The sequence below is a fragment of the Myiozetetes cayanensis genome, unplaced genomic scaffold, assembly GCF_022539395.1.
Source record: "Myiozetetes cayanensis isolate MyiCay16 unplaced genomic scaffold, myiCay2020 scf1, whole genome shotgun sequence".
NCBI lineage: Eukaryota > Metazoa > Chordata > Aves > Passeriformes > Tyrannidae > Myiozetetes > Myiozetetes cayanensis.
Genome location: NW_026086604.1, coordinates 63,730,501 through 63,753,195, shown reverse-complemented (window position 1 = coordinate 63,753,195; position 22,695 = coordinate 63,730,501). Strand labels below are relative to the sequence as shown.

The 22,695-nt window shown below is 42.9% G+C and overlaps 1 protein-coding gene and 1 long non-coding RNA gene across 23 annotated transcripts in view; one reads left to right on the top strand and one right to left on the bottom strand.

Moving 5' to 3' along the window:
* The window catches only part of LOC126645767 (poly(rC)-binding protein 3-like), a 504,091-nt gene that overhangs the window by 475,218 nt on the left and 6,178 nt on the right, over positions 1–22,695 (top strand). For 12 of the 22 annotated variants that reach the window (XM_050326595.1, XM_050326604.1, XM_050326588.1 and 9 more), the window contains 2 exons: positions 8,267–8,436; positions 14,230–16,593. The exons of 4 other annotated variants lie outside the window; for them this stretch is intronic. In XM_050326595.1, coding sequence (XP_050182552.1) covers positions 8,267–8,436; positions 14,230–14,578 — 519 coding nt within the window. In that variant the 3' untranslated portion in view covers positions 14,579–16,593. 6 more of the 22 variants (XM_050326660.1, XM_050326655.1, XM_050326638.1 and 3 more) reach the window with 4 other exon arrangements.
* LOC126645929 (uncharacterized) lies at positions 320–14,296 on the bottom strand. The gene is made up of 2 exons (XR_007630183.1): positions 14,198–14,296; positions 320–504 (listed from the first exon to the last, which is right to left on the bottom strand). It is a non-coding gene; the product is annotated as an uncharacterized LOC126645929 (long non-coding RNA).

The window sequence follows — 22,695 nt, the reverse complement described above, 5'->3', positions numbered from 1 at the left end:
TGCCACATAAAAATACCTTCCCCTATTACTCAGTTTGATTGCAGACAGGGTTGGGGTTTTTTTTCAGTTTTCATTGCAAATGAGTCACTTGGAAAATGGAAGTTTTCCCCTCCAGTAAAGAAAGCTTTCAAGCATAAGTGGGAATACAAATAGCAATTATACTACTTAAGGAGATACTTACAATATTGTGCAAGCCCTATTAAACTCAGTGGCAATGATTTACAGTAAGAAAAAGATACAGAATAACAAAGAAGCGAAGGTGCGAGTGCTGTGACTTCATAAGCTTTCTGTTACTTAAAAGATGCCATTTATCAGTACCTGCTTTACAACCCAATTTATTGTATGTTGAGAATTTTATAGGAGCACCTTGTTTGTCCTTACAGTGCAAGTTTTTTTAATCTCGCTTTCAGGCAGATCTTGTTCTTGCCATCAGAGATATAAACCCAAGGTCACTCTTTCGGGGTTCATAGCGGAGAAAGATAAGGAGGAAGTTGTCCTTGGGTCCTGTAGTGGAGTAGAAAATTTTAAAAACCCATCAGTTTCTCATGCAGGAGGTGTGAAATTCCCCAGCTCAGCACTGTCAGTGAAAAGCAAACACACATCCACGCGTTGCTTCTGACAGAAGATTTTTATGGCTATGCAGTGCGTGTCTTGCTGTTGTTGCTAAAGGAGCAAAGTCAAGGCCAAAATGGGGTTAGGCTTGGAAGCAGCCTGCACGGGCTCCGCAGGTGGTGAGAGGGAGTTCTGATGTTCCTGCGGTGCCAAGGTGTGCATTAAAGGATTGAAGGGCATTAGTGCTGCCCACCAGCGCTCTGTGTCTGTGTGTGCACACTCAGTGTTGCAGTGCCAGCACAGAGGGGAGAACAGGCTCCCATGTCCCATCAGGCATTTGGAGCTGCTTGGGAATTTTGCAGGGGGAAAAACAGTTTCCCTGTGCATTTTCCCAAGGCATTTACTCTGCCTGTGCCCCAGCCTGTCAGAGGTGTCTCGCCGATCCGTGCTTGGGCTGCAGCAGCAAGAGAGTACCTTCCCTGGGGTCTCCCATCTATACTAGTGTCCCATGTCCCCATCACTGCTGCAGTAAGGCTGCTCTCCAGGCAGCCCAGTGCCAAAAATGTATTTATTTGTATCAGAAATGGTGTGGCCAGCAGGACCAGGGCAGTGATTGTCCCCCTGTACTCGGCACTGGTGAGGCCACACCTTGAATCCTGTGTTGAGTTTTGGGGTCCTTCAGTTCAGGGAAGACATTGAAGGTGCTGGAGCATGTCCAGAGAAGGGCAAGGAAGGTGAAGGGTCTGAGCACAAGTCCCATGAGGAGCTGTTGAGTGAGCTGGGATTGTTTAGCCTGGAGAGAGGAGCCTCAGGAGGGACCTCATTGCTCTCTACAACTACTTGAAAGAAAGGTGTGGAAGTACTAACTTCCCAAGTAAGAAATTATAGGAAAAGGTAAAATGGCCTCAGGTTGTGCCAGGAGAGGTTTTAGGCTGAATATTAGGAAAAATTTCTTCACTGAAAGGGTGGTCAAACATGGTAACAGGCTGTCCAGGGAAGTGGTGGAATCATCACCCCTGGAAGTGTTCAAAAGGACAAAAGAGGGAGATCAGGGCAACAGCAGTTGTGCAGCAAAGCCTGCATGGGTAAGTTGACCTTGCTTTCCCAGTAAGCATCTCCTAGTCTCAGTTTTGATAGACCATCAGTGTGGTACAGTGGTTATTTATCTGGTTGCAGGTGAAGGAAGCTGCAGGCCCTGGCACAGAGCTGCAGTGCAGCCCCAAAGTTGCCCGTGGCCAATCCCCTGCCTGCCCCACCTCCAGGGATTCCCTGTGCTGCACGAGTCCCACAGCTTTCTTACTGTATGTGCTGATGTGTGCAAAAGTCCAGCACACATAAAAACAACACGAGACTTGCAAATGCATGCAGATACCAGAGAAGTCAGTGTATATCTACGTGGGCTACAACACACTCTTTAAAACCACTATAATGATAAGCACATAAAGCCAAAGCCTCACTGAGAATAAGGAGCTGAGAGTTTAGCCTAGTCTACAGCAAATAGATATTAATAGCCATTTACAAATTACCTAGCTTCATATTAAAATAAATTTTCCTCATTCCCTCTGGCATTAAGGATGTGACAGAAAGTTTTTTTTATGTTATTAATAATTTCTGTAACAACAGTATGCTGACAGTTGCAGCCAACCTGTTGCTTGATAGCAAAGAGATTCTGGAGAATTTTTTAAAAAAGTGTTCTACAGAAGGTTATTTTCCACATGCTGAAAGCTGAGGCTTCCTCTCCAAATAATGAATTCAGAAGATTTGACTTTCTAGGTTTTTTCATAACTTCTGCGTAACTCCAAAAAGAGAACAGAAAGGACATTTCTCTTGGACCCTCTCAGAAGTCACTTTGATCCTTACCTAGTATATCCTTTTGCTCATCGAAACCTCTTACAGGGCCATTTGGTTGCCTTTCTTTCCTTGCTGGGATCTTGATTGTCCTGTCACTTCTACCCAAGTTACTCAATATAAGTGTGGTTCACCTAAATCCCAGAAAAAAGTGGCGCTAACAGTGGCAGGTCCTTAAAAGAATGGAAGAAATTGCATCCATGGTTGTAGGGGATTGGACACAGATAACAGATGTCTTAAGGTTTCATGATTCAGTTTTCCAAAATGCCCATTGACAGTACATGAACAATCCAATAAAAATTAATCAATGTGTCTCATTAAAAATTGGGCATATTTTGCATATTATATGTGGGAGAGGCAGGGACAAGTAACGGGAAAGCAACTTACCCCTCAGAAAGCAACAAGAAATTTTAAGATCAGTATTCCATAGACAGAAATGCCAGTTTATCCAAGCTGGATATGGCACATTTGAAGAACTGCCTCTATTTCACCATAGTGCCTTAAATACTTCCCTGCAAATAACAAAGGGAGGACCCACAAGAGCAAAATTTTCTTGGAACCGTGCACAGTGATACCCAGTATCAGCTCCACAGGCAGTATGTGGCACTGCCTCTTCCACCAGCAGTCCCTGAAGGACTGAGCTCTCATCTTTGCAGATCCCCAGTTCCCTGCCTGTAATGGGGAGAATGGGCACAAAGGACAACATTAGGGCAGCATCCAACCCTAGCTGTGACTTCCAGCGGGGCCACCCACTGTGCCAGCATGTTATGGGAAAAATGCAGCCCTCCCTACAGCCCTCTTCCAGAAAAGTCCTGAGAACAAGTGCCACGTTCTTACAAAACTAAGATGCTGGCTCCGAAACTTTTTTGAGAGGATTTATGAGAGTTTTATGAGAGGATTTAAAATCAGTGGCTAGGCGAAGACTTAATAATCCACACAAGATGTGCCAGGAAAGATTCTGCAGTAGTGCAAGTCAGAGCACTTCTACTGAAGGCAAGGGATTTCTGGATTCAACCTCAATAAATTTATCGTTACTGCTGACGGCTTCCCATGTAGTAGAGAAATAATGCTCAGAGAATAAATACAGAATTAACCAGATTCTGTCAGTTAGTAATGTTTATGAGGATAGGTTTTGTAATTTTTTGTATGTTTGCACATGGCCTGATTTGCATCTCCCCTTAATCTAAGAAAATGGCATTGGATTCCTCAAGTAGACCTGTCCGAATGAGCTCAAGAATCAGTAGAATGATTTTGCAGACTTAATATGTATCAGGGGCAAAGTGCAACCATTTATGGGATAAGGCACTATTTAGCATTGAAAGTAATTTCCCCAGAACCACCTACTGCTCACTTTAGGGAATGGGATGGAAACTGGTGTTGGGCCCTCAATAAATTGAAATGTACACAAATCTGCAGCACCAAATATTGGGTTATAAAACCCAGTAATAAGAAGGCTCATTTCTGAACACGGGTTCTCAGTTTTCTGTATGTCTTCTTGCAAAGTCTGTGAAATTATTATAATCCAGATTTTGCATTATCCTAGCAAGGAAAGTGACATTTCTTATCATTATTATTGTTTTGTTTTTAAGAGGTACAGAGTATTTAAGCATGTTTTTCCAGGCCCTGCTCTAAGTCTATAAAGAACTGTAATTAAATCTCAGGAGATTATTTCTCCCTATAGAGTACTATGCCCCAGACTTTCTAATTAAAAAAACCACAAAACAAAACAACTAAAACCTGAAGCTAAGAAAGTTTGTATAGATAGCTTTCTGAAAAGTGATTGAAGAGTCTCACTGATGATGCTCAGCTAGTGAAGAGGCTTTGCCAAAGCAAATGGACTTGTTCTGTGTTGGAAGAGGAGAACCAAGGGAAACCATGTGTACCTGTGGACAGGTATGGTCAGCTGCTCCAGACAGCAGATACCAAGTTGCAGAGGCTAATTCTTGGCCCTTTTTACAAGCACTACATTATAAGAAAGGCAAAAGGCTTTTTTTACCAGTATTTAAAAAGAAAGGGATCTCCATGCCACTTCCTGTGGCAGTCAGTGTTCTGCAGCATTAGACTGTTATTATTAGGCTCTGTCAGTTCTTGAACATTACAGAAAAGATACATATATATATATATTTAGCATTTGTATTTACCATTGTGGAGAAGAAAAAAAAAAGGAAGAGAGGGACATGAACCGGAGATGACATAGCATATTGGGAGAAAATGTCAGGATCAAGAGTTTGAGATGAATCACAGCAGACTTTTGAGTCCCACCCGTTAAGAAGCCAGACTCCTGATTCAGTCCAGTTTGCACTGGTACCAGCAGAACACTACTGAAGGACAGAGTAAAACTAGAAAAGGGTAAAAAGTGGAACCTCTGTTTTACTGTTGGTTGGTTTGGAGTTTTTTTGGCATGAGGAGAAACTGAGGGTAGGGGAAGACAGATGGAAGTGGTAAGTGAAGTGAAAAGGAAACCATTTATATCTGGTGTTGACAGTCCAAGAAGGAGAGTACATCAGCTGAAATTCTGAGTTGTGCCAACAAAGGTGATACTTGCAAGACACAAGCAAGCTCTGCAGGTCACTGTCGTGGCCCTTGGGCAGCAAAAGGAGAAATAAGTTCACAAAGAAATTGTCAGACACATGGACTATGGAGCATAAAGGCAGAGAGAGATACCAGGTGCTAGCTCAGGTATGTAAGCCTTAGGTAGGAATTTGGAATACCAGTGGTAACTTTGTTTTATACCTCACACTTGTTCCATCTTCTTTTTTTGTAAGGGTGTGCTACTGCCACAGGCTGCTGGGCTGGGTGCACATCTGATCTGAGCTCTTCCACTCACTTCTTGAGAAAGTTAAAATACATATGGGTATACGTGTGTGTATATGGTGTGTGTGTATATTATTATATTTATAGTATATGCATTCACAGAATCACAGAATGGGTCAGGTTGGAAAGGACCACAGTGGGTCATCTGGTCCAACCTCCCTGCTCAAGCAGGGTCATCCCAGAGCACATGGCACAAGACTGTGTCCAGGCAGTTCTTGAATATTTCCACTCAGGGAGATTCCACAGCCGCTCTGTCACCCACGCAGTAAAGAAGTTCTTCCTCATGTTGAGGTGGAATTTTCTGTGCATCAGTTTCTGCCCATTGCCTCATCCTATTGCTTGGCACCACCAAGAAGAGCCTGGTTCCATCCTCTTGGCCCCCCTTTTTCAGATACCTCTAGACACTGATGAGATCCCCTCTCAGTTGTCTCTTCTCAAGGACAAACAGGCTCAGCTCCCTCAGCTTTCCCCATAATCGTCTTTGTGGCCCTCCTCTGGACCTTCTCCAGGAGCTCCATGTCTGTTGTGCTGAGGAGCCCAGGACTCAACACAGCACTCCAGATGTGGCCTCAGTAGGGGCAGAGCAGAGGGGCAGGATCACCTCCCTCAACCTGCTGGCAATGCTCTTGCTAATGCACCCCAGGATACCATTGGCCTTCTTGGCCCCCAGGGCACACAGCTGGCTCACGGACAGCTTGTTGTCCACCAGGACCCCCAGGTCCTTCTCAGCAGGTCAGCCCCCAGCCTGTACTGCCTGGAGTTATTCTTACCCAGGTGCAGGACCCTGCACTTGTCTTTGTTGAATTTCAGAAGGTTCCTCTCTGCTCACCTCTCCAACCTATCAAGGTTGGAGATACCCTGATACCTCTGAGGTATCAGCCACTCCTCCCAGCTTTGTGTCAACAGTGAACTTGCTGAGGAGGGATCTGCCTCTTCATCTGTCATTGATGAGTAAGTTAACACTGGGCCCAGTATTGAACCCTGGGGAACACCACTAGTGACAGGCCTCCAACCAGACCCTGTGCCACTGATTACTGTATTAGTAAATGTAGTATTATACTATAGTGTAATTGGTAAATTCTACAGCAGGTTTGGCTCCTCTCCCACATGTGCCAGAGATAGGTGTTTGGATGCAATTTGACATGGTTTTATCTCAAAGCAAGGCTAGGCAGGTGTTTTTATGTAAAACCAAATGTTCATGGACTGATTGATCAGAGGTTTTTAGATGAAAACCAGTCCCTTGAACTTCTTCAAGGACACATCAGCTCTTGAATATTCAGGTACTACACAAATTGCAGTGTAAGTAACATGTAATGGGAAAGGCACCCCAGAGAGACCCCCAGAACAACTGTCCTTCCTGCATGGCCAATGGAGTAGCGTATTCTGCATGAACTGCAGGTTGTGTCATGGCTTGCAGAGTTTGTTTAAGCAGCCTGGTGTCACAGCAACAAAGCATGACTTTGGAGAGCTTCAGACAGAAGGTTACCAAACCTTTCTTCCAGGTGCTTGCATCACAAGTATCCATTACTGGTCTGGGCTGAATCCTCACTCCTGAACTCAAAGTCAGCTCGGAGTTTGCAAATTCTTTGCACTGACCCACCTGGGTTACAAGCTGGGGGGCACTGGAGGACCTCCAGCACATACAAGTGGCAACTTCCTGAATGACCCATCAAGTGCCTTCTCTGTGCTCCGGTTGCTCTCTCATCCTGCATCACCTTCACTGCCTGCAGACCGTGGAGGCCAGTGAGACTGAGGGGCAGGAAGCGGAGGCTTAGGGATCCCTGTGCTGCCAACAGCAGGCGCAGTTTGTGTGCACAGACAGGCTGGAGGCTTCCTGATGAAGCTCAGATCAGTCCTCTGCACTGGCACATGCAGTCACACTCTAAGACAGGTCCTCGGGATAAGGACAGGAAGCTCAGCTAAGCCCTCCTGTTGTAACAGGATGGGAAATCCTCTGTGCATTTCCTGCCACCCCATGTCCCCCCCTCCTCGTGGTTGCTCCTCTTGTGCTTGGTCTTTGTTTCGGCTACCCAGGTACCCACTTTGGCTTTCTGTTTGTCCCTGAGTGTGAAGCAAGGATTGCGTTGGGAGGTTTTTCTTCTTTTGATAAAATGTCTGGACAATGTGAATCTGTTTCTGGCAAGTTACTTCAAGTACTACAGTACCAGAAGGGGGAACATGTCAGGGCCTGAAGCAGCAGGAAGGGTTAGAGGGGAAGGCAATCTCTGCGTCTTGGTACATCCGTCTGCAAAACTGGCAGCAACAGTGCAGTGTCAACAGGCATGTAGAGGAGAGTTTCCATTTTCTACCCATTCTGGCCATTGCTGAGCTTCTCAGCACCCATCCTTCCTTAACACAGAACAAAAGCCCCCTCCTCACCCTTACAGAAACCAAAACATCTCAGCCTCAGCTGCTGGCTCAGTGCCTACTTGCTGGAGGAGCAACTCCCCGGTACACACATGCACACACAATGCACAACTCAGGCTCAGTTTTATTCACAATATATGAGTTTTGGTAAGTGTCTGTAAAGGAAAGCAGATAAATTTCGGTCTCTTCCTACGCCTGCTTCTGCCTGCAGTTACAGAGCTGTAAATCCCACTGACTTTAATGGCACAGTACCTGGCCAAGCAAGAATCACATGTCCCCAGGGAGGTCTAGGACTAGCAGCGCACTGGAAGGGTACAGAGGTGCATGTGGCAGCTTTGGATGGTCAGCCTGACTTCCAGCTGGTGTTCTCAGCTTGCTGCTGCCACTGGCAAGTCAGGCTGGGCTGTGTTTTGTTTCCCTCAGCACCACGGCACACTGCCATTTCCTGCCATGGGAGACAGTGAAGTAGTCTGGTACTGAGTTAATAATAACCACGTAGCAGCAGAGCTGGATCTAAAGCCATAGAGCCAATAGGCTGCACCAGTTACCCCTTCCAAACAGCACAGCAAAAATCTGTTTTGCTACTGAGCTTTTCATAACCATGTTTTTAGCAGTACTACAGATTGCAGTTAAGTGGTTTTTGCTTGTGTCTGTGGCACTAATCTCGGTCTTTGTCCCGCTCCAGTTAATAGGCTGCATTATTGGCAGACAAGGCAGTAAGATAAATGAAATCAGGCAGATGTCAGGAGCGCAGATCAAGATTGCTAATGCCACAGAAGGCTCCGCAGAACGACAAGTTACAATCACAGGATCCCCTGCAAACATCAGCTTAGCACAGTACCTCATTAATGCAAGGTAAGTTTGCTTTGTAAGTGATCATGCTTCTGCGAGGTTGCTCTGTCTGCTCTCCAGCAAATGTCTGTCCTGGGTAGATCCAGAAAGTTGCTTTGCAGTGTCCATTTTGCATAGTATTACTCAATTCCTAATGGTTTGTAAAGCCTGTATCATTAGATGCTGTGTTTGCTGTTGGTTTATATGGAAAGGAGCTTAATCTGGTGCAATTCCAGGTACATGCTGAATGACAAAAGCTGCAAAATCTGAATACTCATATTAGCATCCACCTAAAATATAGGCGGATAAATTACATTAAATGACAATCATAAATGCTTTAGAAGAAAATACTTTTCACAGACCCATATTACTGTCCTAAATGGCAAATATAGTGAAACATATTGCAAAACAGATTTAATTTACCAAGTGGAAATTGCCACTCAGAGTTGATACCAAAGTGACATTTGGTTGCTGAAAAGGCATGGGGTTTATTTTTTCAGAGACAGCACCACAAATTTGTAAGAAGCATTCCCTAATGAGACAGGGTGAGACTACCTGCTTCTTCGCTTCTCAATCCCAGAATTTTTGAAAGCACTGGCTGTTCAGCTAAGCCATGATGATGGCTTAAGTCTCTAATAGTTTTTATATGATTATATAGGAAAATATTAAAATTGATACCATCTTTATTTGCAATTATCCAGAGGAGAACGTGCAATGGATATAGTGCTGTCTCATAGATCTACTTGCAAACAGTGGACTGAGGCAATATATTGTGGGGGAGGGGGAGTATCTATGCATTTTATGGCTTTTTTTCTTTTTTTTTTTTTCCCCCCACAAAAATACTGTTGATACGAATCAAGCTTTGTGTTTAACTATGTTTGCTGTTAAGGTAGTACAAAGCATGTGATTTATGTGGGGGCTGTAGTCATAGCAGGTCTACAGCTTCCTGTGGTCCAACCTCCTCTCCATCCCAGTTCTGTAGAGCACCAGTGCAAACTACTGTAAATGGAGTGGAGGACAAGGATGTTTGTGCAGCTCTGTGTTACAGCAAACAAAAATACTACTTTTTATAATTCAGTCTGAAAGCAGCTTCCTAGGGAAATATATATTGAGGGGTGGCGCTGTGAAACTAAGATAAGCCGTTTCCAGAATCTTAAAACAACCTACAGCTCTTTTGATTTATATTCTTTGTAGCAAATATAAGTCACTTCCGTAAGCCCTGTAATCAAAATAAAAATGTGTTCCCTCCTTTAACCCTTAAGGATATGTTCTTCTCTTGGTGTTCAGGGATTCCCCACACATCGAGACGAGAATAGACCCCTTCATTTTTAGTTGCACAAACACCATATGGCATGCATCTGGATCTCGGAAGATAACAATTTAAGATCTTCAAGACAGCTAAAGCATGCAAATAAAGTAATGCACTTATTAATGGAGTTGCAGTGAGCTGCTCACCAGAGACAAACTCTAGTGAACAAACCTGTTTGACTCACTTTAGAAAAGCCTGTGAACTCTCACACTTCTGTTGATTACTGTCTAATGATTCTTTTGGTGGAATGAGGTCTTTTAACATACTTTCGCAAAGAAGAAAGCTTCTCAGCAGTCATATACCACGGATACTCAATACCCTGTGAAACCAGAAACAAAGTATTTTCTTCTTGTTAAATTTCTAGATAGAAGTCATTTGTTACCATCGTCTACAATAAACCATCATATATTATTATGTACCATGTGTTGAAACTGTATTTAGATGAAGTGACTTCATTTGTAAATGAAGACTCTTAAAGTAATGTATAATAAATTAAGCTGTAAGGTAACATAGGAAATTAAGGTGGCTTTTTCATTCTAAAAAGTGACACTGTTCCAGATCTGTCCTTTCGCAAGAGACACTCCTGCCCAGCCAGGTGCCACCACAGCAGCAGTGATAGTTGGCAGTTGCACTGGAGGAAGGATTGAGAAACTGTCAGGCAAGTGGGAGGTTTGCTCTAGCTGGGATTTAGGTGCTCAGGCAGATGTGTGAGGGGCAGAGCCAGGCTGCTGCTGCTGCTTTTGCTGCCTCTGTGTGCTGAGAGTGTCTCAGTGTATGTCAGTCCTAAACCTGCCACAAGTGATGCCTTCTTTTTAAAGATGGTGGCATAAAACAGCACTGGGGAAAAGATGAGTACAGTGTAGTACTGCCCAAAGTATAGTCTGGTATGGGAAAATAATAATTATAAGAAATAAAAGCCATATAAGCATTCAGTGTAAGGTAGACTTTTTCTTTTTCTCCTGGACAAGATCTGTCGTTTACGGAAATTTGGTTTCCAGGGCCAGTATTTCTGCATAAACCAGTGTCTTTCAGCAGCATAAGATGTAAAAAATCTAAAACTAATCTATCCACAGTATTCCTGAAACATTCTGCCTGTATCTTTAAACTATCCTCCAACCAAAGTTGCTATCTATAGAATAATTTATCAACTTGCTTTAAGACTTTTATTGCAATCTGGTGTTGGATATGTACATAGTATACTCTAAATTATAGATATATAAATATATTGATACAATATCAAGACAGAGATATAAATATTTCTAAAGTATTGTTTTGATTCTGTGTTGATTATCTGAGCTCTGACCTCTGTATGAGTAGAATGTGTCCTAGTTTGTTTGCAGTAGAACTGTCTTATTTCCTGTAAAACCTTCTGTCTCTTAACTGGTCTCCACTGTAGTAACTGGATTTTCACTACCCAATTCCATCTTCTAGCTTTTATTAAGAACAAACTGCAGTTTAGTTTTGCTGTGTAAGACTTGACTTTGGATTATAAATGAACTGTAGCCAGCAGCACTTGCTCCTTGTTGAAGGGCAGTTTCCTGAAAGGTATTTTTTTGCTGCCCTTTTGTCAAGGGGTTAATTCATAGAGCTAATAGGACTGCCAAAGCCACACCTGAGCTCTGTTCTTTTCAACAGTTTGGGGTGATGCAGGATGTGGCCTTCAGTGTATATATTCAGAAAGTGTAGCTCTTCAAAGGGACAGTGTAAAATTGGCACCATGAAATTTTGTATGAAGGCTGCCTCATCCACTTTCGCATTTAATTTTGTTGCATCCAGAACTGGTTTGGGAAACTGCCTCTGCCATGGGAACAACTGATAGTTAACCTGATGAACTTTCCCCTTATGTGTTGCCCTTATGTTTCCAGTAACAAATGGGAAGCAGGGCAAATTACTGCTACAGTCGTACCTGTGTGAGTACACCAGAGACAGGGATTTTGAATGGCTGCTGCCAACACCAGCATTTGGCCTGTGGGATCTATTCTTCCTGCTGGTGCAGGTAAAAAAATCTCAGGTTCAAACACCTACCCATATCAGTAAGGATTTTTTTTGTTTCTGTTATATGCACAGTAGGTAAATTTGGAGTCACTGAAACACTGAGTCCTGCATTATCTTTCTGTATGCCTCCCTCCCAGAATAATGCTGAGTCATATTAAAAAATCCAACCATATAAACTGAGTTTTTCAAAACATACAGGGTATCACATATAACTCCTACACCCCCAAGTCAGGGATGTACACTGGAGTTGGATTCAATGATTCAGTGGTCTTGATGTAAATCCCTCAGTCTGAGTAGACTGCAAGTAGCATGTGCTGACAGCACAAAGATGCTCTTCTCTCTGCAAAGAACAACTCTGCTGCAAGGGTTGGAAAAATTCTGAGTTGCTCATCCATGGGGACAGATAAAGACCACCGGGGAGTAAAATAAAAACTTTACCTCCCACAAAGCAGTCTGCATTTCATGCACTCACCCTCCTCCCCTCCCAGCTCCTCTCAGCTAATGCGCGCCCTCAAACTTGCCAGCAAAAGCCACCGAGGAGTTAATACTCCAAGAGCCCTCTTTCACCAGAAAGAAGGAGCTCAGTGCTTAAACTCTCCCTCTCTTCTCCGTTTTCCTCTCTCCAGCTCAGACCCGCTCCAAGAATCCTTTAGACTTGCCCTCAGCAGCAGTGCTTTGGGAAGCTCTAGTCCCATGTCCCCATTCCCTGTGTAGCACTGGTTGATCGCTTGCCTCCTTGCATGAACCTCTCTGGCTGTCAGTAGCCCAGGGGCTGTTACTCTCAAAACTGCGTGTTAAGTCTAAGGTGAGGAAAAGCGAGGCTCTTCCGAGCCCTGTGTAGGGTGATCATGCTCCCCTCCCAGGCTGTAGCCTGGCCACAGCTGCTGTGCAGGCCTGCACACCCAGTCCCCAACAGGGACCAGCACAAACCCAATGCTGGGAAGCCTCAATGGGGCCTGATGTGGTTTGGTAAGAAAGCAGCAGGTCCTCTGCACAGACAGCCAGCACTCCGCTCTGGAGGGGAGGAGCTTCTGCAGCTCCTCAGAACACCTAAGGAGAAACCCCAGGAGTCTGACAAGTTAGTAATTACCAAAAAGAAAACCCCAAACTTAATAGGAATACGCATGTAACTGTAGCTAGCAAAGATTTCGTAACCCATAGTCCTATTTATATGCTAGGCTGCCACAGCTCACAGCTGGTCACCTGCAAAATGCATCCTGAAATTAGCACTTAACGTTATTTGCTGACCCAAAAGCCAGTGCACAAGCTGCAACAAACAAACAGCAAAGGGAGGATTTATTTAGGCAAACATTTTGTCATCTGAAGAAAAAATGATGCGTCCTTGGAAATAATGTCTAAAAATGTATATGAAAGCAGGAGTACGTGGGTCAAACTCATCTCACCTGCTGATGGGTGGAGTTAGGCTGAAGTGAAGGTGGTTTAATACCTACACCCTCCAAAAAGAGCCCATCGCTGCCTTGGGCTCGGAGGTTGGGTCAGTCTTGAACTGCCTTGTGCTGTCGGGGTCTGTCTGAGGATGTGTATGTTGTATCCATGTAGTACCTTGTCTGTCAGCTGGTAAGCTTCTTCATGTTCACTGTAACCACTGCCACAAGCTCAGAAAGGATACCACTGCTGTGGAAGCCGGGGTGTTTTTCAGTGTTCCTTTTTTACTAATTAACTTATAATTAAATTGCATAAATATTTTGTTGTGATATAAAAAAAAGTCTGGGGGAAGTACAAACCAAAGTGAACACACTGGCTAATCTGGTTTGTTTTATATGAAAAATGCACACTGACCTCACAGTGAATGAAATGAAAAACTAACTTGCTTAAAAAAAAAACCAAAAAAAAACCCCAACAAAAACTTTATGCCTTAAATGGAAGCAGCAAATTGTTGCTCAGCCTCCTCTCATCCTAGTCAAAATGACAAAGGGTACTATTTATGTCACAAAACTGACAAATTGAAAAAATTACCAAAACCCCCCGCGTCCCCCTTTCAAAAATACCCTAATTATGAAAAGCAAAATTCACCATATCAGTGCTGGGGAGTAAACTTCATAGTTATTTTAAGTTTTCTTTTAAGTTTCGTTTTTTCCATCTTTTTGCCATTACCTGCATTCCTTAGATTTCTTTTTTCATGCGTAAAATGAACTAGCAACCCCCCACACCCTCCTTTTTTTTTTTTTTTTCCTGTTCCAAAAGAACTTTAGAGTCTCAGTAATGTTTTCACCATCGAATCATGGAAAACCCTTTTGTTATTTCTCTTCTTTAACACATAACATGTTCCTCCTTTGACCCTCATTTTCCCTTTTTTTCTCTCTCTCCCCCTTCTCCCTCCCACTCGTCTGTCCCCCTCGTCCACCGATCTAATCCTACCCTTTCGTGGTTGCTGTCCTTCCCTCCCTCCTTCTCTCCTTCCCTCCTCCTCCTCCTCTTTTCCTCCTCCCGGCCCCTCCGCCCTGGCTGAACCCTCCCAACCTGTTTGTTCCTCTTCCTCTCTTCGTTTGCAGCTTAGAGATGGCTAAAGTCAGCACCCAGACCGCTTCCGTCACGACCCCTGTTGACCTCAACATGAACCTCTCTCAGTCTGCCACCCCTACCTCCACCCCCACCTCCATGGCCGTGCTGGCGGCCGCCTCCGCCGTTACCGTCAGTACCCCCCCTCCCCTACCAACTCTGCCAACCACCCACTATGCCGTTCCTGTCTCCAGTCTGCTTGGCATGAAAACTGTCCCACTCCTGGCACTAAATGCCGCGGCCGCCGCGGGGGCCACGGGGAGTTTGTCCGCTTACACTGCCAAAATTCCTTCGACGAGCGGGGTTAAGAAATCTGACCGCCAGAAGTTTGCTCCATATTGAAGGGATGAGACACACAGTGCAAGCTTTGCCAGCTCTACCAAGAGTCTGTGGTAGATCCTAGTTATCAAGGAAACAATACGGCATCTTTTATTTTCTGTTAGATTTGCTAGTGTTAACTGTTGCCGACTCAAGTCGTCTTCCGCTCTCCATAACTATAACTAACACCCAGGCACCACCTACCAACTAGTTCCAACAGCGAGCAGACACCAGCCCGGGCTCCTCCTCCCCCTGCGCTGTCCCTCTGGCAGAGCGGCAGCCCCACAGCCAGGCAGGGTTGCCCCCACCCCAGCAAGGAGAAACGTGGAAGAGACAGGAAAAAAAACATGAATGAGGCAAAATTTTGACAGCCGGGTTCTGCTCCAGCAATACTGCTCGGCATGTAAATACACTTATTTGCAGGGATCCCTCCAACTCCAGAACAGTTCCTTATAGCAAAGTGGCACCTCTGATGAATTTTTCTATCGCTAGGACCTGAAAATCTGGCACTTCTAATGATCACTGGCACCCTGAAATCCCACATGAAGTGCTGCTGGCCCCCTCAATCGTCCTGCTGCTTCCAGTAGGCTTGAAAACCCCTGCCCCCCTGCCCTGAGACCTGCCTGCGAGCAGGAGAGGGAGGCTACAAAGTACCAAACCTCAGGTACTTCTGCGTACCAAAAAAAGGAAAAAAAAGAGTACAGATTAAGCTTTCTGGTCTGACAAAAACTGTTAAATTAAAATGATTGGAAAACAACAAGGAAAAAAATAGCAGGCACCTGTGCCTTTCCACTTCGTTCTTTTAAAGGGTGCAACAATTTTTCTCTGCTTTGGAAAAACATAATTTTTAAGAACTCAGCTTTAGGGACGGAGAGTGGGAAGGAGAGCAGCCTCCTTGTTTTGCGGTCGGAGGTTTTATATGTTCCAACAAAGTACTTATTTTTGTAAGTACGTAAGAGCAGATGCAAATCAGATATGCAGTCACTATTCTGGTACCTCCTCCCATGTATATTTTATTCAGCCAAAATTACCTTTTTTTTTTTGTTGTTAGGTTTCTGTACAAAAGACATCCCTGTCTTAACTCACCACCAGTCACACAGTCAGGTTGTACTGTAATCATGAAAATGATGTAGTGCTTATCAAACCTCATTCAGAAGTTGCTGCTTGGACAGATAACATCCCTTTAACAGGAACTTAAGGATGTTCAGATTCCAGACACCTAATTGCAACCAAAGCCAAGAGAGCTGGGAGATGGAGTGGCTGGTTGCTAGCTGTTGGAATTAGTTCTTAACCTCATTTTCTGTTTGTCCATCCACCTTCCTTTTAATTTCTGTTGCATAACTCAGTAATGCAATATTGTTTTCCTCACCACTTCCAAATCCAGAATCCTATTAGCCTGCCATGTTCATCCACTTTGCACTCCTTGGACACAAAGCTTTAACAATTGAACTGTATTCAGTGCATTTTAATATAAACTAAAAACACAATGCAAATGCAATACTTTTTAAAACATGGTATTTCAAAGTGTGTTATTGTATAGGGCTAAGTACTATCTCAGTATTTTGTGTCATTTCTGTATTTTGTGGGCTTTTCTTCACCTTAGCACCTTTGCACTAAGTTTTGTCACTGTAACCATTTGTAGAACTGCCATTGTTACAGTTTGCACTTAACCAAATGGGGTTTTTGGTTGGTTTTGTTGGGGTTTTTTGTTTTGTTTTTTGTTTGTTTGGGGCCTTTTTTTTTTTTTTTGGTTGTATATAATGAAGGAAAACCTGGAAATAATGATGTCAAGGTACCACAGCTATTCAAAAGCTCTAGAAAACTGCTGTAAAATTGTTCTGGGCTATTGTAACTGTTTCAGTAATTGACATTTAAGAAAAAACAAACCACCAACCTGTGTCAGAAAACTTGCCTGCACTGAAATGCTGTTCTATGCTGGTTGTACTCAAGTGGTATTTTTTTAATAGTGAGAAGATTTTTTTCTTTTTTTTTCTTTTTTTTTTTTTTTGCCTTTTTTTTTTTTTTTTTTTTTCTTCATTTTTGTTCCTACATTTTAGGCTGTCTTCAGAAGTTACTGGCCTGGGGGCTCTGTAATGTATCTCTTCATGCCCTAGTGCATTAGCCACCAGACAGGACTTTTCCAAAGCCCCATGAGACAATGCTTTCTATGGACTAATCTACAGAGGAGTTTCTGCCATTTCTAACTTTCTTATTATTCTGAGACATCAAAAGAAAATACTTCCTTACTCTTTAAGCAACTGTGCTTCCTAACTCTTGTGTTGCTTTCATTACTGTTCCAGTTTTAACTCCGTTGTGGCTCATAACATAAAGCAAAGACAAGTTATTTTTGGGGGTTAATTTTTATTGATGTTCATGCTTTGGCTAATCTGTATAAAAGCATGGGCCGTTAGTGTTCTAAGCCACTGTATTCAGCTAGAGACTTGACAGTAAATTAAATGAGACGTTTTTATAAATAAATTTTTTTCCTGATTAAAAAAAGAAAAAAAAAAAAAAGACGTGGTAGCTTTGTGCATACAACTGTTGTGTTGTTTAAATTTTGTTCTTTGTAACCGAGTTGCTAATTTGTCATTTAAGAAGCACTATTTTATGGATTGTCAAACTAAGATCACAGACAAATTGCTTGTTTTCATTAATGATTAAACGTTTCATATCATCACGCTTAAGGTCCCACTGCTCATTGGGAAAGAGTGTAACACCTGTGCAAAACTGGCAACCTTAGAAAGGATGTTAGCCCCTTGTCAGGGATGATGAGGCTTTTCAGGAGTAGATGGAGCCAGATTGTGTAATTAGTACAGTAAGCAGTATTTATGGAAAGCTTTATTTGGTTTTTAACAAAGTTGCTCTTTTGAGAACCTATCACAGTGAACAGAAAATACAAATTTGGCTTCTTGTTACAAGCAGCCTCTGGTTTGTATCTCCGGTGTTTTCCCAAACTGATTTAGAGATCAAATACTGGGTAAAGAAAAACAAGAACAAAAGAATGACCTTGGGTACTGACTACAGCATTGCTAAGACCCTTCCTTCTTTCCCATTCCCAGCAGCATTGTAGAGTGAGGCTTCTAGAGAGCACCTTCCATCCTGCCAGGAAACTAGCCCAGCAGCTGGGAGGAGTATGGCAATTTGCATTAGAAGAGAGAGAATGGAGAGCTGAGCAGGCCAGGGGACTGTCTCATTCTGCCCTGCTTGAGCAGCTCAGTTCTCCTTTAGATCTGTTGAAGCACTGCAGTCACAGCCTCAAGTTCTCTCTTCACACACAAGCGAAAGAAAGGGGCTGGTCCCGAGCTGCTGCTGCAATCCAGCACCTCTGGCTGCACTCCGTGGCCACGTCTCCTCTTAGGGCACTGGCAGTACTTCCACGTTTACTGCTTGCTCTATTCCTCATGAGAAAAGCAGAGTTTTCTGACAGTGCAAGTGAGTAGCATCCTTAATGACGTGAGCCTGATTCTACAACCTCCATCTATTAAGGTCTCTACTTGCTTCTGGGAATTTAGTTTGGGGTCCCACTTCCCTTCCACGCCCCAGCTGAACTTGTGGGGCATACCACTATTATTTTACATGGTCTCCAGGATAGAGACAGCTCTAAAGGGTCTGGGTCTTGAGTCTGAGCCTGGAACTGTATGACCAAGATGTGCATACAGACTTGGGAGATCTGTAGAAGTCAACAGCTTTTCGAATGCAGATGCAGCCACAGAGCAATTCTTGACAACGAAGGCTGCCAAGGAAGATTACAGAGGGGGTCATTGCACCCTAGCATCCAGGAAGCCTCACCCAATGTTGACAATTAGCTATTTCAACCCTTAGGTTAGAAGAACTATAGGCTGTAGTACTAACCTTGATAAAACTCTGTTATTATTACTTAAAATATATTTATACTACTTAGGATATATTTAACTTCCTACTCTTGAAAGGAGAGCTGAAGCTGCTTTTACAGCAGAGACCTCCACAGTCTTCATTTCCTCAAGAGCAAAAGCTATTTCTATGGCTAGCCTGGCTAGTGTAAATGGGGAAAAAAAAAAAAAACCACCACATTATTGCAGCTCAACACTAAGTGGGTCAAGCCTTTGCTCTCTCAGTAAAGCTGCCAGGCAAAGGGCAGCAGCAGCTCTGTGGTGTGTAGTATCTTTCCCATTAATAATTCACGTGTGCCTTGCAGAACTGGCTAGAAAAGGCTGAGATTTAAACAAACTAATGCAGGGGCACGTTTGTGTATGGAACGAAGAGAGGCAAAAGGACAAAGGAAGAAGTCTTTTAGGAGGGTTTTTGCAAAAAAAATACAGGCACAAGTGCGATAAACTCCAGGCTCATTTTAATTTCATTATTTTAGTGGCAAGAATTAGTGGCAAGAATTAATAATTTCATTATTTTATGGCACGAAAAAGCTCCTGAATAGCTTTAATATATAAACCGGGCAAACAAAACACAAGGTACGTCTGGAAGGGTAAAAAAATGTAAAAAATAGTACTACCCAAGACAGAAATCTAAACCACTCATGCCAGAGGTAGAAAAGAGGAATCATGTACCCAATGTGAAAAGGTCACTGCCCACACAACTGAGAGTTTCCAGATGAAAGACAGCACAAGTTCTGCAGCTTTTGCATCATCAAATAGCTATTAGGTTTCTGGAAACATCTCAAATGAATTCAAGCAGCTCTGTTGTGTTTCTCGAGTGACAAAAAATTGAAATTATGAATGCTGGCTGGAACAGTCAACCAGAGGGAAAACAAACAAAGTTAGTCAATTGCTAATACACAGAGTGCTTTCTGTTCTCAGGCATAGCCAGAGGGTGTCTGTGGGCCCCAAGGTTCATATTTGTGCCAGTCAAAGCTCCTAGGAAGCTAACAGCATAAATCTTACTGGTGCCACCAATGCAGGCACCTGGTAAGTGCCTCAGCTTCAGAAGGCTGCATGGACAAGGTGGTGTTTTGTCAGGTTTCACAAGACAGTGTTAAAGCATGCGCTGACCCTTTCCCACCCAAACCAGGCAAAAATGGAAACACTGCCGTTGCTTTCATTTTTAAATACCCAACAGCATGAAAAAAAGAGTGCTTCTCAGAGATGGGGAAGATCCAAACCCAGTTTCTTCCACAGCCTCAGTACCAGCTGACTGTATTTCAGCTCTGTTTATGCACTTGGAACAGGACCTTCCCCATCTTGGGTGAGTGCCATGATTATCTAACAAGAAAGTCACATACGCTCACTAATTCAGTCATTTTTACAGCAGCACAGCTTCTACAGGAAAGACTGGAATTGTTAGACTGCTCAACTAGGTCACACAACGTAGGTGTTCAAAGGACAACGCTGAAAGGAGGGATTTGAACAGAGATCTCTTGTATCCTCTGAAACTGCTGTAACCACCAGTTGTGCAAGGCATTAGTCCCTCCACTGTATTTTTGGAAAAAAGACCTTGTTTTAGATGTCTGCACAGAGGAAATGCTCGCATTTCTTTTCCCAGCTATCAGGCCAGGATAGTTGTAACTGAAGCGATGAACAGAAGATCAGATGAAGGCAGATACTGAAAAACTGCTTCACACCTGAAATTTCCAACTCTTGGCCTGAGCAAGACTTCTTTCTAGGGATATAAGTACACACTGCCCTTCCTGGCACTGAAGTATACTTGATCAGTTCCTTGGTTCTAGGAAGGAATGCAGGAATGTTGATTAAAGCAGTCTCTGCATCAGTGCCTGTGTCCTGCCACTCTACAGACTGGCATGCGTATTAAGACAGTAACTGAAATGAAAGTGAAGTGTCAAATTCATTTGATGGTACCTCACAAAAGGGGATTTCTTTAGCATTATATACTCACATTAAGGTTTCTAATGGCAACAACATGATTTCTACAGGCTGAATGTCTGATTTTCTAGTGCAAAATTTCTGAATTATAAGAAAAAAAATCAGAAAATAGTGACATATTTTAAAATATTTGAATATGACTTCTCAGAGCTATTTCCAGCTCAGTATTCTAAAGATGATAAAATGCAGAGAATCTAATTATAGTGGCATGAAATAAGCAAAGTCTGTCTCTCACTGAATTGAAATTATTGGCAGGTGGCCTGGCAAAAGCTAATGTTGGTGTTCTTTTTAATCAGTATTTGCAATTCTGAAGCAAATTTTAAAATTAAATTCCATGGCAGAGGAATAACAATCATGTTAGCAAATGAGAACACTGTTTGGTTTGTTGTTACTTGGGTTTGGTTGTTTCTGCACGGTCGCTTTTGGCCTTTTTCCACAATCTGTTTTCCAAATACAGACCTTTTCCCACATCTCCTTTTAAGTCATGAGAGCAGCAGCAGCTTATTTCTTCCAGGGCAGGAGAGAAGGCAGCACACCAATTACCATTTGTGACCGACTGCACTCACCTGCCAGAGAAGAGCTGGCCACGAGCAGGTGGCAGCTGTGGCTGGGGCAGCTGCGCCTGCAGAGCTGCTACTTTGGAACTCCATTTCACACATTCACGCACCTACAGGCACACACATCCCGGCCCTGTGCAAGGCACTTACCAGTTTCACAACCACTGAGCTGGGGAACCTCAGCTCCTCTTTGGTGGCATGAAATTCCACAGTTCTTAAGTTTGGGCAACGCTCTCCATTATTATCATCAATAAATAAGGACTACAAATGTTAAGCGCCTTCCCACTTAATTCTGATTCTTCAGTGTTCTGGAAGTCCTGGAGATCAGAGAATTAAAATAGTTTTGTCAATTCCAATTAAAATTTCATTTTTAATAGACAAAGCTATTTTATGGACAAAGCTAGTTATTAGGACTACTTTAATCTTTATTGTTTAAAAATAGAATTCAACAAAGTTAAGAAATGAGAAAGAAATTAAGGAAGTACACATTTTTAAAACAATTACTTTCTCTGATTAATAATCAGTCTAGCTGAATAGCTCATCAGAAGTACATAAAATTGTTTTCTAAAGCTGAAGGTATATTTAGATTATAAACTAATTATGCCTACGTTTCTCTAAGACACGGGAGATTATTTACCTTGATAAATTATCTTGACTACTGCGTAGGGTTAGGATACATCCCTCTTCTCCTTTATGGCCATGGTACTTGCATTGCTAAAAAGGTGGATGATTTCTTGCCTTCTTAACATAACAGCACGCGTACATCAGTGGTCACAAAGGGCACTCCCATCATCTTCACAAAGCTCTCTAAGAGCTTTGTTCCACGTGCCGTACACAGCAGTAAGCTGGGCAAAACTTGGATACAACACTATTTGTAGATCTGAGATTTCCCCAAGGAAAAGAGCGTTAACCCCTAAACAAGAAGCAACCAAGAGGGACCAATGCTGTCACTTCCTCAGCAATGCATGCACCCACTGGCCGGTCCATCATCTTTACTCTTTCAACAAGTTGTGCACGGATAATGAATAGAATGATGAGTGATCTGGTGTTTATTCCTGCCATCTCTTTCTAATAATAACAATGGGCTGCACTGGTTTGGATTTCAAAGTACAAGCTCCATGCTCTGTAACTAAACTCCCTGCCTTTAGCTTGTTACCACAAGATATCCCTAAAGATGAGGGCAGCTGAACTGTTTTGATGCTCAGTTCATTTTCTGTTCATCTGCAAGTAAAACCACAATTTGCAGGTTCATGTACAAGATGAAAGTAAAATTATAGGAAAATGTACAAAAAAGAGATGTCAGTTATAAACTCAAGAGATTAACATTTTTATACTGTCAAAACATATATGTCCGTGATGCTCAGTGTAATCTGACATTAATCACATCCTGTTTCTCTGATGTTAAGCCAAAGGCAGAGTGGTTCTAAAGTTCAGTGTTAACAAGCTAGGATGCTTTGGTGAATGGGGTCAATGAAAAGCAAATATAAATAGAACAGTTTGAAACTGAGCTTAGCTCGTCTCAGAGGGAAAGTGGGGGTCTGTCTTTCGTTTTGTTTTGAAAAAGACTGTCCATCTCTTAAAGACTGTAGCACCCTCTCAGCTCTAAATTCTCTTTACAGTGATAAATGGATCTAGAGATCTTTCACTGCAGCACAGCAGCACCTTAGACATCAATATTCAAGTGTTTCATGTTATAAAAAATAATTGTATTTCAGTTTTGGTCCAACTGAGTTTTCTCCAACTTGTCCAAACATTCATTATTTATTCCAATATT